General features: G+C 39.9%; 1 protein-coding gene across 6 annotated transcripts in view; it reads right to left on the minus strand.

The window, feature by feature from the left end:
- The window catches only part of vrk2 (VRK serine/threonine kinase 2), a 59,070-nt gene extending 40,599 nt beyond the window's left edge, over positions 1-18,471 (minus strand). For 3 of the 6 annotated variants that reach the window (XR_008573582.1, XM_054798079.1, XM_054798081.1), the window contains exons 1-7: positions 18,272-18,471; positions 17,640-17,774; positions 15,316-15,371; positions 14,957-15,026; positions 12,287-12,374; positions 7,583-7,691; positions 2,687-2,779 (exon numbers count right to left, since the gene is read on the minus strand). Coding sequence is in view for 5 of the 6 variants with exons in the window: in XM_054798079.1 (XP_054654054.1) it covers positions 2,687-2,779; positions 7,583-7,691; positions 12,287-12,374; positions 14,957-15,026; positions 15,316-15,371; positions 17,640-17,769 (546 nt within the window). In the remaining variant the exon portion in view is untranslated. The other 3 variants (XM_054798080.1, XM_054798082.1, XM_054798084.1) reach the window with 3 other exon arrangements.
- Positions 18,472-19,106: the final 635 nt, after the last annotated feature.

The following is a 19,106-nucleotide window of genomic DNA, read 5'->3' on the forward strand; positions in this document are numbered from 1 at the left end:
TGCATAAGTGCATAACTTAGAAATAACGTGTGTAAACGGGTGTCAATGATGGCATAACTTATTGCCCGCGGATGCGGGACGCATGAATCATACGTTGACATACGTCGAAAAGTTTTATGCAGGCACAACATTTTTGGACAACTTAGACGTATGCCGGCGTGCTTCCGCGTGCTGTTAACATACAAAACTTACACATAACTTATTCGACGTACGCCAGCGTATTGGCCAAATTTTTCATACGTTGGCGTAAACTGGCTAAATCGTCAAGGTGTGACAGGGCCTTTATCGAGAAATAACTATGATGTTTTTGGGTAACAAGTTATTGTTAACTTTATGCATTATTTTAGCAGTTAGAAAATTTACCAAATCAGCAAATTTTAATATCTGTGATTTTTAAAATAAAGGATTTGTATCTTCTCTAAACGCGGCATTAAGAATTATTCTCACCGATCTTTTTTGCAGTACATTGAGTAAAGATTGCTTTTGTCATTACGACCCCATATCTCCACACAATAAGTTAGATTTGGTAATACCAAAGAACAGTAAAGAGTATGTTCATGACTCCACCATAACAAAGAGACATCCAAAACTGTCTGCATGCGAGAGTTCCAAGACGAAAACCATTGCTGAACAAAGAAAACATTAAGTCTCATCTCAATATTGCCAGACAACATCTTGATGAGCCCCAAGACCTTTGAGAAAATACTCTGTGGTCTGGCGAGAAAAAAGTAACTTTTTGGAAGGTGTGTGTCCCATTACATGTGGTGTAAAAGTAACGCCACTTTTCAGACAAAGAACATTACAATATGGTGGTGGCAGTGTGATGGTCTGGAGCTGTTTTGCTGCTTCAGGACCTGGAAGACTTGCTGTGATAAATGGAACCATGAATTCTGCTGTCTACCAAAAAATCCTGAAGGAGAATGTCCAGCCATCCGTTGGTGACGTCAAGTTGAAACCAACTTGGGCTCCGCAGCAGGACAATGATCCAAAACACACCACCAAGACCTCTGAATGGCTGAAGAAAAACAAAATGAAGCCTTTGGAGTGGCCTAGTCCAAGTCCTAACCTGAATTCTATTGAGATGCTGTGGCATGACCTTAAAAAGGCACTTCATGCTCGAAAACCCTCCAATGTGGCTGAATTACAACAATTCTGCAAAGATTCCTCCATAGCACTGTAAGAGACTCACTGTAAGTTATCGCAAGTTATCGCTTGATTGCGATGGCCCAACCAGTTATTAGGTTTAGGAAGCAATCACCTTTTCCACACAGGGCACATGAGGGGTTGGATTATTTTTCTCACGCAATAATAAAAAGTTTCATTTGAAAACTGTATTTTGTGTTTGGTTGTGTTGTTATTGACGGATAATTAAATTTGATTGCTGATCCGAAACATTTAAGTGTCACAACACGCAAAAAAAGACAAATCAGGAAGTAGGCAAACACTTTTTCACACCACTGTATATAGCTTTTGTATACTGAATCAGAGCTGTTTTACAACAAACAGTATTTTTTCCTTTTTTACTGATCGGAGATCGGAAGATGTGCCTCCCGATCTTTACACCAGTTGTGTTTGCGGCAGGCCGTAAAGTAAACAAAGCAATGTCAGCATTGTGGAAGTACTTCTGCATTGTGAATGAAAACAGTCTTACAGCCACTTGCAATATCTGCAAAATTACAATTTCAAGGGCTGGTACTAGCACAGCTGCAATCAATACCGCAAACGTAATACTTCAATTGAGGATGGAGTATAAGGCATTTTAGCAAGGCCACAGATGAAAAGGCTGCTTCGTCAAAATAAACCCTGGACTTTTGGAGGAAGCATAAATACCCAAAAGAGAGTGAAAAGGAAAAGCGGATCACTGAAAAGGTAGGCAAAGGTAGGTTGCTTCAGAAAACCGGCAAATCTCCATTGTGGATTGTGGAGTTTTACCTTCTTGTAGAATGTATGAATCCACGCTATGTTCTGCCATCATGACACAACATTGCCAATAATGCCTTACCACAGTTGTACAAAAAAGCACAAGAAAATGATTTAAAACAAAACCAATACACAGACCTGATCAAAATCTTAAGACCAGTTGAAAAATTGCTAGAATTTTTTAGAATGTCATTTTTGGGGTTTTTTTTTGTTCCATAATGCTCAGGATCTTTCAAAAAAATTTGAATGACTGTCTTACTGCGCCCAACCTCAGCAGCAATGGCACGCTGCGAGAGGCCTTCCTTATGCAGCTCGACGATCCAACCACGTTCAAAAAGAGAAAGCTTCTTAGCTTTAGCCATCAGGAGGGCATGACAGTGTGAATGCCTGACAGAAAATGATCATTTTTAGCAGATTTTGGCTTTTATATAGCCTGTGGTCTTAAACTTTTGATCAGGTGATAACCTATTTCAGTGTTGTTTTTGTTTTTTTTTCAAATTACAAGTTCAAAATTTTGTTCCCCTTCTTGCTTTTGCATATTGTTTCGCTCCTCATCCGAAGAGCTTCGTCAGCGAACCAACTACTCTATAATAACATTGTCAGAATGTCAGATTGTCAGAATTGTCAAGTATCAGATAGGGGTCAAAATAAAAAAAAAAAACAATCAGATCAGGTTGGAAGCCAAAAATGCTGATCAGGACATCCCTAATTTTTAGCAATCTGAAGCTGTTTGAGTTAAGTAAATAGAGATCTACTGTGGACTAACCTTTTGAGGGTCTCTATAACCCAGCATGAGGTTGGAAGCTTTGATGTCTGCATGGACGTACTCATTGTCATGCATATACTCCAATGTATCCACCTAGAAGTAAACAAAGCAATGTGTTTTATGAATATAGAACCCTCTTTGTCATTACCAATGCACCAATTCCTCTTTAACTAAACTACTGTATTCATTCAGCAAAACATCAGTCTGGCAGTGCAACTCTCTTTTAGGCATGGTTTGAGGAAAAGTGGCGGCCATTTCTAATGTTTTGTGTGCTACAGACGTTGGAATGAAAATTTTGAAGTGCTCATGACATCAAAAATGTTTGATAAAAGTAACAACAACAAAAAAACCAACAGAAGTATTGACTTAATAAGTCACTTAAAAGGTTTTTGTTATACTGCTGTCATCCGCCAGTAAACAACTATAAAATACAAGTGAAATGAAGTTGTCGCCAGCAAGTTTTCTGAACCGCCGCCATCTTGGCTGTGACATCACAGCAAGGACGCCTTCCAGCATCCAGACTGGACGCACAGCAAAGCAAATGAAGATAAAAATTCAGAACAATAACAATAAAACAATAATAATATTCACTGACATTGTGTTGTGAGGAGTGGTTATTAATGCATTGTTCACTGTTACTGCATACATGTATACATGTATACTTGTATATCAGTTTTTCAATGTTTACAGAATAAGCACTGCCAGCTGGCACTATATCAGTTTGGGAAGTCAAGAGTTGCCTCTGCTTGTTTACAAAGCAATTCACTGAGTATCTGATACGCGTATACACACTCGGGGTGGCAATCTCTGGCCACCTCACGATTCAATGCGATTACGATTCAGAGGCCTGCGATGCGATGATAAAACGATTATCAATGCAGCTTTTTTTGTCATCAATAGTTTGTCAATTTTTTCTTTCTTTTTGCTCACTGTGTTCTACTATTTGTAATGTTCCACAATTAAAATGAACATGAAACAGATTAATTTCCCGGACCTACTCAACCTTTCTAAAAATTAAAAAAAAAAAAAAGAATACAGCGATGTAAAGAAAAAAGCAGCGGCATGGGAACTCGTTGGCACCAGAGTAAACATATTGGGTAAGTTTACATTAATTTAGACAATGTGAGTTTATCGAGTTAGCATAGAGTTTTATCGAGTTTAATGTGAGTTTATCTTCAATACTAGCAAAATCCGGTACTAGCAAGAGTACCCGATCAACACCAGGCGCTTTTCCTCTTCTATAGTACTCTGACACCCCCAAATTCCCTCCCCTTCTGACAGCCAATCAAAACTTTGGGAGACTTGTACAATTCGTTCTGGATGTGAACACATCACTCTTCAATGTAACGTATTTTCACGACCATAAGGCGCACTAAAAAGTCTTAAATTTTCTCCAAAATGGACGGGAGCGCCTTATGTGTGCACCGAGTTCCAAAATCTGTACTCTGTAAATGTTGTCGTGTGACTGATGAGCGCTCCGCTTAATTGACTGGAAGCATTTCCTGCCAACACGCTGTTTATATAGACGAAAGGCGGACGTGACTGCAGACAGCAAGCGGACGTTAAAAGGGAGAAGGGTGGGCGTGAAAGAGGACGCTAAAGGCACGCCCCCAGTAGGGAATACATAGTGCCAGTACGTGCATTGTGAAAAACAACGTCGGTTTGGCTAAGGACCCTCGAAAATGCCACTTACAAAGAGACAGGCTTATGAAGCACAGTTTAAACTGCAAGCTGCCAGTTACGCGAAGGAACATGGGAATCGAGCAGCCGCAAGAGAATTCAAGATCAACGAAACGCCGCCATCCATCCATCCGGGCAAGGACTACCGTGGTGCAGCAACGCAGTAAAAAAAAATTGCCGACAAACACATCCAGCCCAACCACATCACCAACATGGACAACGTGCCGCTCACTTTCTACATCACGTTGAACCACACTGTAGAGAAGAAGGGGACCAGCACGGTAGCGATGCACACAACGGGGCACGAGAACTCAACTTTTACTGTTGTGCTTGGTTGCCATGGTAATGGACAGAAACTGCCACCTATGGTGATTTTTAAGAGGAAGACGCTGCCTAAAGAAAAGTTTTCCAGCCGAAGTCATTAAGACCAATCAAAAGGGCTGGATGGACGAGGAGGAAATGGCTGAGTGGCTGAGTTGCGTGTACGGAAAAAGACTGGATGTTTGTTTTTTTTTTCAACGCGTCACCGTCCCTGTTGATCTGTGACTCCATGCGCGCCCATCTCACATCCGCTGTGAAAAACAAAGTGCAGCAAATAAACTCGGAGCTTGCCATTATTCCGGGAGGCTTAATGAAAGAACTCCAACCACAGGACATCGGTGTGAACAGGGCGTTCAAAGTGAAGTTGCGAGCAGGGAGCGATGGATGACAGATGGCGAACACAGCTTTACTAAGACTGGGAGGCAATGCCGATCGAGTTACGCCACAATTTCTGAATGGATTGTGGATGCTTGGGCTAACGTGTCTGCTTGCAACTGTTGCTCGAGCTTTCGCAAAAGCCGGCATCATTTCTGATGGAGAACTTACCCCACTGTTCATTTTGGATTTGATGGATTTGTGGATGAGGATTGATCAAAAATAACGTGAGTACATTGTTAAATATTTCAATAACGTACAACCAAACTCAGCTTTGCTCCCGCTGCCTTTTTAGCATGCATGCATGCTAGTGTATGTTTTAACGTGCATGCATGTTAGCGTATTGTAGGAGGTGTTTCCCATTGAGATCTAGGGGTCTTCAGTCCATATTCTGCACAGATGTTTCTGTACACTGTACCGGCTACTTGGTTATGGCGTTCCATGTATTGTTTTCCTGCCAGTATCTTACACCCTGCTATTTGGTGCTGGACTGTTTCAGGGGCCTCTTTGCACAGCCTGCACCTGGGATCCTGCCTGGTGTGGTAGATCTGGGCCTCTATTGCTCTGGTGCTCAAGGCCTGCTCCTGTGCTGTCCTCCAGTCCAGCCCTCTCTAGCCATTGGTAGGACTTGTTCATATCTGCCACTTCAGCTATCTGTCAGTGGTACATTCCATGCAGGGTTTTTTCCTCCCATGATGGTTCCTCCAGCTCCTTCTTTTCCAGTTTCCACTGCCTGAGACATTCACTTAAAGTATGTGCTTCATCTCTTGGGACCATCTTCTTGATGTATTCGTGGAGCTTGGATGTTTCGTCTTGGACAGTGGTCCTGATGCTCACTAATCCTCGGCCTCCCTCTTTGCACTTATAGCCTCTGGATACTGGATTTGGGGTGGAACCCTCCGTGCATGGCGAGTAGCTTCGGTGTTTTAACATCTGTGGTCTGAACTTCCTCCTTTGGCCAGCTTATTATCCCAGCAGGATATCTAATATATATATATCTAATATATATATATCTTATATATATATACACACACACAATTATTATCAGGAAAGATATTCAAGATCATTTTTCCCCCAGTTTAGATCTGATGTGTTTTCGAAGTGTTCCTTTAATTTTTTTGAGCAGTGTATATATACACACAAACACCGGATGACTGGTTCAATATTATGGACACAATATATGATATGGAACTATTGACATACAGATTGACAACTGAAGACAAGAACGTGGACACTGTTCAATGGAAATCAAGGCAAGGACTCTTGAACCAAATCACAACAATGTATTTTGCTTGGATTTTTTTAGAACCAGTGCCCCTTTTGTTTTTTTGTTTGTATTTGTATAATGAAAAATGGAAAAAATGAAGTTAAAAAAAATATCCAAACAACCTACCAAATCTATTCATAAAGCCAATTGTAAAAATAATCATGTTGGCCAAAGTGCTGTACAAGTAGGCAAACGTAATAAAGTATTTAATATTATTATGGTTAAAAATGCAAGGTTACAAGGACACATCTGCCGACAAATGGCTTCTCATCTCTTTCCAGCAACACATGGTGGCCACCTACTCAACACCGGAGAAATGTTGTTCTCAACTTTTTCGCCTTAGTTATAGCTTCAAAGCAGCCCGTGATCTGTGGTTTTATCATGTGTTTTTGTCTAAGAACTACAGATAGCGTAAACAGACATCAACAAGCATTATTTAACATGCTAGCTTAGTGCTATTTGCTCATCTAGTCTTTAGTCCGTTCTGAGCAGCAACAGGGACCAGATGACCTAACAGTTTGCATATTACAGGCTGCTTTGAAGATACAACTAAAATGGAAAAGTTATCAATAACCATGCCGGTTTCTGTGGTGGCGAGTAGTTTCCATGTAGACTGCCTTTAGTATTTTCTCTCATCTCTTGAGGGTGTAAGATGTCAGCCCAGCATTCAAGAATGACCAATAAAAAGGCTTCTGACATCATTCGGAGGAGGCCTCACCCAAAGAGTGAAGTAGAAAAGCAAACGCATCATTAAGACACAAAAACAAAACTTTGACAAATGCCAACAACACTTCCAGAAATGCAAATAAAACTTCCAAGTTTATGCGTACCTGTAGCGCAGCAAAGTGTACAAGCATATTCAAGGGTCAGAATGTGTCTAGAGCAGGGGTCACCAACGTTTTTCTTGCGAGAGCTACTTTTAGAAAATGAAAATGGCCAAGAGCTACTCATTTTTGTAGAAATTATTTTCATACCTTATTACAACCCAAACAAATCAAATATGCTTTTTTTACCAAAACATTCACAAAATGCTGGTATCCACAACTCACATTTTTTGTTTCAGAATACATTTCTTTCTAGTGTTCTCATATTATTAACTGAAAACCTGAATGAAAAGCAGGCCTGCGGGCGCCTCATGTGGCCGTGGGGGGCTACCTGGTGCCCGCGGGCACTGTGCTGGTGACCCCTGGTCTAGAGTATCAAAACGCATACATGTTGGCAGGTCTGGTCTGTGTGACCTCTTGGTAACTCACCAGTACTTGACCAAGTCGGAGAACAGTGGCCTTCTTAAGTCGACCTCCATTGCGCTCACAGATTTTCTGCAAGTCAGTGCCCAGTCGCTCCATAACCATAAAACGATACCTAAACAAAGAGGAAAAGCTCAGTGTGTGCGCACGCATATGTATGCGCAATCCCTCTTTTAGCGTGGTTAATTGGTTCCAGACCTGACCGTGGTGCATTTCTGCGAAGTAAGATTCCTTATTTGTAAATGAAATATTTTTTAAGTTGGAGCATAAAAAACATTTTATGCTCTAATGTTTCTCAACATTAGAGCCACCAAGACATGAAATAACACCCCTGTAGTCACCTTTCCACATAACAGAAAATATCCATATTAAACATAAATAAGACATAACAAAGGTTCACACGTTAGCATTGCGAGAGTTGTAGTTTTTTTTTCCTGGACATTATCCTTCCTGCAGTGGTTATTGCTTCATCCATGTAAAATTACAGACACCTAGTGACCAGTGTATAACTACAGTCAGGCCAGAAGCCTTGAGAATGACAAGTATTGATTTTCACAAAGTTTACTTCTTGAAATATTTTTGTCAGGTGTTACTATGATATACTGAAGTACAATTACAAGCGTTTCATAAGTGTCAAAGGCTTTTATTGACAGTTACATTAAGTTTATGTAAAGAGTAGGGCAGTCAAATGAACATTATTTATCAAATTACTCAATTTTCAAATTAATTAATCATGATTAATCACCATTTTCCACGGTATGAGAAATATGCTAATTTTTGACATCTTTTATGAATAGAAGAATGACAGGAATAAAATGATATACAGTCAAACCTGTCTTAGCGGCCACCTTTATAGAACGGCCACCTGCCTATAGCAGCCACTGAAAAATCCCCCGCAGCAAATTTACATGTTATAGACTCTGTGTATAGCAGTCACTTGTCCAACACGGCCAGCGGCCACCCATTTTGTCTGTCTTGGTTAATATCTGACTGTATATAGCGGCCAAATTACTGACTCAAGTAGAAGCTTCATGCACGAAAAAGTTTCGTTTTTCAATCAATGAAGCCGTCGTGTGTACACTTTATTACTGAGTCCTAGCTCAGTCACAATCATTCACAAGATCCACACAAACTGTCAGTTGTTCCACATAAAAAAGCCGGATTTTGTGGACTTGCTATTTCCTGGTCAAACATGTAACTTTGAGAGCATTTGCACCAAAACATTACCGCAAAGTAGGCTGGGAACAGGACGTGCTTCCAGCGACGCGACAATAAAAAAAAAAACAATACGCTAGCATGCATGCGGCAGCAGGAGCAAAACTGAGTTCGGTTGTACTTATTAAGTTTAGAATGTACTTAGATTTTAGAATGTACTCACGTTATTTTTGATCAATCCTCATCCACAAATCCATCAAAGTCGTCATCTTCTGTATTCGACACAAACAAAGTCGTCTTCTTTTCCGTTCGCTAGTCTGTTAACTTGTCAGTGTTATTCAGCTCCGAAGCAAAGAAGGTATTAATTTGGTATTAAATATGCAGACTTAAACCATAGCCATCATGAGTGAAGAAAAAAGTAAAGCTCAAATTCAACCCATTCAAACAGAAGGATGCAAACATCAGACTGGAATAAAAGATATGTAGAATGATTACCTATTAATCAGTGCTCATGTGAAACTTTATCAAAATGTGACCATTCAAAATGCACATTTTTAACATGGAACTTCTACAAAATTAATAAACCAATTAATTATGTTGAATATTTCAAGTTAATTAAGACAAAAAGGTTTTGTTTTTTTTTTAATGTGCAGTAGGAGTGTCGCACGGCCTCGACAAGATCTTGCATGACAAGATCTTGCATCACAAGATCTCGCAAGATTAAAACGTGGCAAGACTTTTCGTTCAGGAAAAAAAATGTCTTGTGGGCACTAGGACTGGGATGATAAAAAATACACTCAACAAAAATATAAATGCAACACTTTTTTTTTGGTCCCATTTTTTTATGATGAACTCAAAGATATAAAACTTTTTTCACATACACGATATCACCATTTCTCTCAAATACTGTTCACAAATCTGTCAAAATCTGTGATAGTGAGCACTTCTCCTTTACTGAGATAATCCATCCCACCTCACAGGTGTGCCATATTAAGATGCTGATTAGACAACATGATTAGTGCACAGGTGTGCCTTAGACTGCCGACAATAAAAAGCCACTCTGAAAAGTGCAGTTTTATCACACAGCACAATGCCACAGATGTCGTAAGATTTGAGGGAGCGTGCAATTGGCATGCTGACAGCAGGAATGTCAACCAGAGCTGTTGCTCGTGTATTGAATGTTCATTTCTCTACCATAAGCAGTCTCCAAAGGCGTTTCAGAGAATTTGGCAGTACATCCAACCGGCCTCACAACAGCTGACCACGTGTAACCACAACAGCCCAGGACCTCCACATCCAGCATGTTCACCTCCAAGATCATCTGAGACCAGCCACTCGGACAGCTGCTGAAACAATCGGTTTGAATAACCAAAGAATTTCTGCACAAACTGTCAGAAACCATCTCAGGGAAGCTCATCTGCATGTTCGTCGTCCTCATCGGGGTCTAGACCTGACTCCGCTTCGTCGTCGTAACCGACTTGAATGGGCAAATGCTCACATTCGATGGCGTCTGGCACGTTGGAGAGGTGTTCTCTTCACGAATGAATCCCGGTTTACACTATTCAGGGCAGATGTTGTGGATCGAGTGGCCCATGGTGGCGGTGGGGTTATGGTATGGGCAGGCGTCTGTTATGGACGAAGAACACAGGTGCATTTTATTGATGGCGTTTTGAATGCACAGAGATACCGTGATGAGATCCTGAGGCCCATTGTTGTGCCATACATCCAAGAACATCACCTCATGTTGCAGCAGGACAATGCACGGCCCCATGTTGCAAGGATCTGTACACAATTCTTGGAAGCTGAAAACGTCCCAGTTCTTTCATGCCCAGCATACTCAGTGGGCATGTCACCCATTGAGCATGTTTGGGATGCTCTGGATTGGCGTATACAACAGCGTGTACCATTTCCTGCCAATATCCAGCAACTTCGCACAGCCATTGAAGAGGAGTGGACCAACATTCCACAGGCCACAATTGACAACCTGATCAACTCTATGCGAAGGAGATGTATTGCACTACATAAGGCAAATAGTGGTCATACACATCTTGATATGGCACAAATGGATTATCTCAGCAAAGGAGAAGTGTTCACTATCACAGATTTAGACAGATTTGTGAAGGATATTTGAGAGAAATGGTGGAAAAAGTTTTAGATTTTTGAGTTTATCTAAAAAATGGGAGCAAAAGCAAAAGTGTTGCATTCATGTTTTTGTTGACTGTAAATTAAATCACATAATAAAAATGAACTCGATAATTTTGCCGGCCTCAATACATTTCCAAGTGCATGTTTCCTTGTCTCTCGCCTCCAAACAGAAGAGGATTCACACACTTTTTCATACAGGCTTTTGTCTTGGTAGGTGGAGGCGGGGCGACGAGCAAACACAGAAGATTGCAGAAGTGTGTCACGCAGTAAAAATTAGCTTAGTAGATTGCAATATATTGTCATCTTTTTTTTAACCATGGCATGCTGTCAATGCACTTCTGGGCCACATCCTGACTGATGGCAGCCCATTCTTACATCCTCAATGCTTGAAGTTTGTCAAAATTCACAGGTTTTTGTTTGTCCACCTGCTTCTTGGGGACAGTCCACAAGTCCTCAAAGGGATTAAGGTCTGAGGAGTTGCCTGACCATGGACCCAAAATGTTGATGATTTTGTTCCCCACTTTTGCCTTATGGCAAGGTTCTCCATCATGCTGGAAAAAGTGACCCAACTGTTCTTGGATGGTTGGGAGAAGTTGCTCTCCTAGTATGTTGCGGGGCCATTATTTATTCCTGGCTGTGCAAAATTGATCAACTAAATCAACTTTCAGAGACTGTCCCGATGCTTGCTCGACTTTCTTGGGCACCCTGAAGCCTTCTTCACAACCTCTCTCCTGCAAGTCGTTAATGATCTCATGAATGGGTGGTTTAGGTGCAATGATACTGGCAGCAATATCCTTGCATGTGAAGTCTTTCTGATAATCAATGATGACTGTATGTGTTTCCTTGCAGGTAACCATGGTAAGCAGAAGAAAAACAACAATTTCAAGGACAACCCTTTTAGAGCTTCGAGTCTGTTATTCTAACTCAATCAGCATGACAGAGTCATCTTCATCCAACACTATCACCTATGTTAACCGGAGAATCACTAACATGACAAACGCAAACACAAAACAACCTTTTCGTTTGCAGTGGAAGTGTTTTTTTGGGATACAGTTCATTTTCATGACTACGAGGGACTTTGCAATTCATTGCCATTCATCTTACCACGCTTTGTAACATTCTGGAGTATATGCAAATTGCCATTTAAAAACTGAGGCAGCATACTTTGTGAAAATGAATATGTGTCATTCTCAAAACGTTTGACCATGACTCTACATATCACATTTTTGAATGAGTCTTCTGAATTCCTTATACAGTATTTGTATTTTCAGTGATTGTCATTTTATGCTTGAAAATGACTAATTTAGGCTAAGAATACATAAAATGTGCATATCTTTTGCATATCTGGATCTGAAGCCTCACACACATCAAAGCATTCAGGCTCACATTAATACCAGAATACATCAATACCTGAGGTCATTATGCTCAGCCAATCCTGTTCCCCAGTATGATGGTATGCCAAGGTGTTCAGGTCTTCCACTTCCCATCCATTTTTCAACTAAAACAAAGTCAGACAAGTGATTAGGATGTTGTTGGCCAAGTTGTTACCATAGTGCATCGGTGTCCCACAGTCATCGTATTACTGCTACTTTGAGTAAACAAAAAGAGCGGTGATGTATTTCGGTTTTATTTCTATGACTGACTACATTTAATTGCACTTCATCTACAAAGCAGCTCCCCTCTTAAAGCATGTGCCGTCATGTTGTGCTATTTTGTTGTCATTTCTTTATTGAAAAATAGGCATTATGTCAGAGCTAACTAACAATTCCAATTAGCCAATAAAAGAATGCTATATGAATAATAATCAGCCATGAATTTTTGATTAATCGATTGTGGAGACATGTACTGGGTAACGCGAGAGAAGCAATCGCTTGACAGTGTCTTATAAACTATGCTGGGGCTTAGGCTGCCGTCAATACGCACTGGCTGCTAGCTAGCTAGCTAGCGCCGGCCGCTAATTACTAGCAATCTAGCTAGCGCTGGCCAGTCAGCCGGCGAGCTAGAACACCGAACGTCTACGGATTCATTTCAAGAAGGGTCCAAACAGAATTCACCAAGTGTTTGATTGTTCACCCACTAATAAAAAACCTGATCTGGGTTGAGACCGTCCAGCGTGAAACAGGTTAGTTTTACCCTATTGATGATCTGTTGTTGCAATAGTAATCGTTGCTTGAGCAGCCAGACCAACAAAGGCGAGTATGGTAACTTTTATGCTTTGTAACTTGATTACTTTGAAATGTTGCGCTTGGATTGTTGAAAACACTATGCTCAGTCTGAAATATTGTATGATTACCATTATTATGATATTTTGAGTATGGGATTGTTTACTTTCCAAGATAAAACAGCATTTTTGTCACACTCATGTGGCAAGTACTTACTGATTTTACTAATCGGTGCTTGGAAGAGATGTGTCATTACTTAAGGGGCTTTGCACTATTTATTTTGTATTATTAATTGGACAAGAGATTAAAACTTGTATTTTTTCATTGTTATATTTTATTAAATGGATGGATGGATGGATGCAAGCTTATTGTCATTGCACACAGTATACGCAACCTAAGCAACATTAAGACATGTTAAAACTTAAATGGGGCCGCACGGTGGTCTAGTGGTTAGCACGTTAGCCACTCAGTCTACACAGTCACAGTCTGGAGATCGGGAAGACCTGGGTTCGATTCTCCCTTGGGGCATCTCTGAGTTTGCATGTTCTCCCCGTGTGTGTGGGGGTTTTCTCCGGGTACTCCGGTTTCCTCCCACATTCCAAAAACATGCATGTTAGGTTAATTGGTGACTCTAAATTGTCCATAGGTATGAATGTCAGTGTGAATGGTTGTTTGTCTATATGTGCCCTGCCATTGGCTGGCAGTCCAGGGTGTACCCCGCCTCTCACCCAAAGTTAGCTGAGATAGGCTCCAGCATACCCCCGCGACCCTAATGAGGAGAAGCGGTATAGAAAATGGATGGATGGATGGAAAACTTAAATGTTCCAAATCCAAATTTAACAGGTATAAAAATATAGATATGAAAATATAGAATGTAAAATATTGATCCCATCAAAGAAAAAGCAAGTCTTTTTTTTTTTGGTGTGTGTGTGTAAACAATACATACATTGTTATTGTGTTGACTTTATTTTTGCCAGTGCCTTACAGCATGCTTGGGAATATGTGCTCTTTTACACATTAGAAAATACTGTACTTTCATATAATTGCTATCTTTATTTTATAATGTAAGATTAATGTCTACATTAACAAACATTAACCGTAGAATTGAATCGAATCAAATCGTATCATTTGTACACTGTATCAAATCGTATCGATCGTTCTGTTTTTAAAAAATATCGTTTTTGAATCGTATCGTTACGTGTGTATGAAGATTAAAATCGAATCGTTTATCACAAAAAGACTTACATTCCTACCTATAACCCAATAGTAGACATAACAGAAAATAAGCCATTTTATGACATAAATAAGATTTATACTTTTGTGTGTTCGGTGCTACAGGACAAGAAGTGATGTCAGGGGTTCAGAGTTGCGTTTTAGCCTGGCTTGGGTTACGGTCGCAACAGTAGCCCGTGTTAGCGATTATTGTGCCTGTTGTGAGATCATTGAAAGCTACAATAAAAGCCTGTTGTTCCGGCCGTCAAGTCTAGTGCTTGTGTGTCGCACAGTAACATTACTAACACCTAGTGGTCAATGTAGAATATTGTAGGCCTGGGTGTGGCTAGATAAATTAAGTAAATTTAAGATATTAAATTAAAATTTAAGGTGTGATAAACCACAGTTATGTTTTAACGAGAGGGGGCAATTACTTTTTCCACACAGGGCATGTGGGTTTGTTTTTTTCTCCCTTAATAAAAAGTTTAATTTAGTTTTATTTCAGGCGTGTGAGAGGTTACTCTGATTCTCCTCCAGAATAAGGTGATGGTAAACTCGAACAAAACAGGGGGCTAGCTGTCACTTAGCTGCGCATTTATTATATATACTGTGACTCAGGTAGAAGAGCTTCTGTGTCAGTAGACATCTTCATCAAAGCACACTTGTACATCACCAAGCTGCTGCCTGAACATGTGCTAGTACTCACTGCTCTCTGGTTTGGCTGCCCTTTGGTAGAATTTGAGCTCAGAGAACAGGGGCCCATTATCTTGGTACTCCTGCAAAAAACAACCCAGCAAACAAATCCATGAAAGCTCAATTCATCAAATAAAAATGACTAATGTCTACAGCATATCGGCAGTAATAGTAATAAAGACAGTATCCATGAAGCTATTACATATAGATGTTTCCCCCTACCATTATATTAGTTCATTTAATTTTATTTTATATATAGCATCAGACCAGAACAGAAATAATTTCCCGGATCCACCCCAAATATGTAAACCTAGTGGAAACATAGGCTATGACATAGCTATGATGTATAGAAAAGTTTTCAATTACACTCACCACTTTAATCACAAAATCAGTGTCCGCTGAAACAGGGCCACCTACGATGTTGGATGCTTAAAGTTGACATGAAACAGACAAGAACGAGAACATGACACGCAGGCATGTTATGATGTCATACATAATACTGCATAACAACCCTTGAACCCAGTCAAGAAATGTACAACATGTACAGTACATGGATTGTAAACAAATTTGGAAATGCTCCAATTTACCATACCTACACCTCTTAAGTCGACATGCAAGTGACGTGCGGTAGGCAGGGGGAAGCTTGATGAAAATAAAAATACAAAAATAAATATTAATATTTGTCCATTGAACTGTATCATAAATGTATTTTCTGTATGATTCCGATTGTTTTTACCATTTTCTTTCCAGAGTTCTTGATCAAATAAAGGGAAGAAACCTAATGTGAGACCACCATGAGCATGGCTTCTCAGCTTAGTGTGCAAACCCCGCCTACCGTCTGAGTGCGCATGGAGTTGGCTAATGGCTAGGGCTGGGCATCAAGTCTCGAGCATCGATGGGAACCGGGACTAACATTACCATTCTCCTGGGATTGTTGGAATGTTTTTATTTTGATTCCTAGTTTGGATGCCCACTTCGCCAACTGGAAGAAATAGCCTGAAACACCCAACAAGAAGCCGTCGAGCACCATCGAAGGAGAAGCAGCTAAAAAGTTTGGCTTAACTACATAAAAAAGAGCAGTCGGCTCAGTGCAACATTTGCAACACAATGAGATCATGTAAAGGAGGGTGCACGATCAACATGATGTTGTATGTAATGTCATGTTCACACGTCTTTGATGTGCTACATCAGACATCCTCTAAGCGATCAGAATCAGGAACGTCAAACAACAAATAACGTCTGTACCAATGTGACCAGGGGCGTATTAATCATTTGTGGGCCCAAGACAAACCTAGTCATAGGGGCCCTCCACATCCTTTTATTTTTCTTTTTCCATTTTTACAAAATGTTAGTATGTAATATAGGCCACTTTTTTCCTGCTTTTGAAATCTGTTAGTTATCTGTCATCTTAAGTTGCTAGTTACATAGCCATGTTTATATACCCCCCAGCCAAAAAAAAAGTGTGAATATGAGAAAATTCTCAAATTTCCTGAACTAGATAATGTCGTGAAAATTTTCCTGGGGGATTATTATTACCTAACAAGTGAATCATCTCAGTGCTTTTACTGTAATTGATAAGAACACTAAGCAACATTTAACATCGTTTACTGCTTTAAAGGGATAGTTGGGATTTTTTTGACATGAAGTTGTACGACATCCCCATCAGCAGTGTAGTGTATCAACAGTGACTGTTTCCCACTTCGTTATGTGAGCTGAGTTCTGGTCGTTTTTTGTTGTGGAGAAAATTAACTCTGGCTAGTTGCTGGAGTCTCTTTAGGTAAGCATTTTCCTTCTCAAAATAATATGCACTCAAAAGTGTAACACATTTGCATCACAAAACCATTGCCCACAAAAAAGTCAGACCTCTCAATCACTGTGCGTCATTTTCTCTTCGTATCACTGTGCACTGTGTACAGTGTCTAAATCATTTTGAAAACCTTTTTTTTTTTTAACCAAAGTGAATTATTCTGCTCTTGGTTATTTTAATGAGCAACATGTATTAACAAAAAAAAATCCAAAAGCAGTGAGTTCCTCACCAGCCATGAACCTTACTGCATGTCACTGTCAGGGCTCCAGACTGCAACTAAAAATTTGAGACAATGGGAGTATATTTTTCATCTTCCCGCACATGTAGCCTGTGTCAATCTGAAGCCATTGACGGTTTTACAGAGTGGTTTTGATTCTCGCGGCAATAAGGGACAAAGTGCGTCCCGTGTTGGCTCAATACGGGTGTTTGCAACACTACGTGACACAGCAGACATGTAGGGTTTACTGCTGTACGGCAATGATTTCTTTGTATCGGCTTTGAAAGGCATTTATCGGCATATGCCAATCATGTGTTTACTGAAATCGTCCGATACTGATCGGTGGCCGATCGATCGCATTCCTTGTAGAAATCACATGTGATTTCATTTTAAGGTGTATATGATGGCACCAAAGAGGCCTTCCAGAATGTTAGGAACAAAAACAGGGTGGTTAAGGAAAACAGTTGCCATTTATTTTTCATGTGTTTACCAGTATTACAGTAAGAAGAAATGTAAATATTTACTTTGCAAGTCAATTTTGGTGTGCGCCCCTAAATTTTCTATTTGCGCTCATAAAATTTTAAGTTAGGGGCCACTGTGCTCCGCGTAAAAAAAAGATCATCTGGAGCCCTGTGTGTGTGTGTCAAGTTGTCAGACATGTGTGTTGATTACCAAGGTAGATCAGTCCAAAGCCACCTTGACCAATTATTTTTCCCAGCCTCCATTTCTTCTTCTCCAGGTCTGTCAGTATGAAGCCATCCGGCAGCGGTTTTGGTAATCCCTTCTTTTTAGGCGGTGCCATTGAACCTTAACATATTACAAACATCATGTGTCAAAACGTAGCTTTCTCATACACACATACATACATACATACATACATACATATATATATCAGGTTAAAGGATGACATCATTGGTGATTTGGTGTGTTAAAGCCCCTATTAACATCACTGTTTTTCTGTCAGAAATTTCGCCTTTGATTTGTGGGGAAAGCGACGTGTTTGGACTAAGAAAAAATATATTTAGAACTTCATCCTATCGGAACGAACCATGACTTTAATTTGAGTTCAAATTCACTGAAATATGGCCATGCTAAAACGCTGAAAAAACGTTCAGCAGTTTCGTTGCATTTCTGTAAATTCTGTCATGATGGACACAACAAACCTTATAATATCACCACGAAGAGAGCAACAGTCTCTGCAGTACTTCTCTCAGTAGTAACATGTTGTGGTTTAATATCATCTTCGAGTAGCCGCTATGTTAGCCATGCAAGTAGCATCGACGCTAAAAACATCATGTACAAACCTGCTGAGAGAATTCGCAGCGAGTTTCGTCAGTGTCTGTGTAAGAAGGTTATAATAGAGCTGACGTGCGCAACTCCCAAAGGGAAAAATAATTTCAGTTTACAAAACCTTTACACTGGCGGGTTTACAAAATAAGTAACAACGAAATAAAAATTACTTCCTGAAGTTTTTCTCTTTCACTGCAGTATCCAGCCAATCACAAAGATGACAAAAGTTCAACCCAGAGCCAATAGAAATGTAGCGTACCGCCCACTTAAAGAGGACACGCAAGATCTCCTGAATGAGCGTTAGAAGTTGATGTTCAAAGACGTCAGAATTTACGTACAGTTAATACATTTTAAACGTTAAATGGAAAACCTTTTTTTTTTTAGAAACTTCCATACATTTATTGTAACAATGCTAAAGCAACTGACTGATATTTCGCTGGTTCTCGTGTCTCTGCATTCCAAAAGAACTAATTGATATTCAATAAACTGTATTACCATGACAAATCTGATGACGTTTTACAAAGACACCTTAGTGTCTAAAGTTTCAAAATTCCATATTAAATGCTAGATACAGTGGGAGATTTTGCAAGTTTAACGGTATAAAGTCATGAACCGGTCATCATTTTTATGGTCACTGAGAAAGAAAAATATCAAAAATAGCCGGAAAAAAGTTACGCATTTAAGATCCCATACTATACTATTTTCCATGATTGAAAAAACACATTATTGTATGAATTGTCTTCAAACTAGCTTTTGAGCACACCACAGGTTTTTAAAGATCAGATTAACAAACCTAGATTATGCGATTAGAAATGGGTTCTCTTGCATGTGTGTAGTATTAGGATGTGT

This window comes from Dunckerocampus dactyliophorus, chromosome 14 (genome assembly GCF_027744805.1).
Source record: "Dunckerocampus dactyliophorus isolate RoL2022-P2 chromosome 14, RoL_Ddac_1.1, whole genome shotgun sequence".
Taxonomy (NCBI): Eukaryota; Metazoa; Chordata; class Actinopteri; order Syngnathiformes; family Syngnathidae; genus Dunckerocampus; species Dunckerocampus dactyliophorus.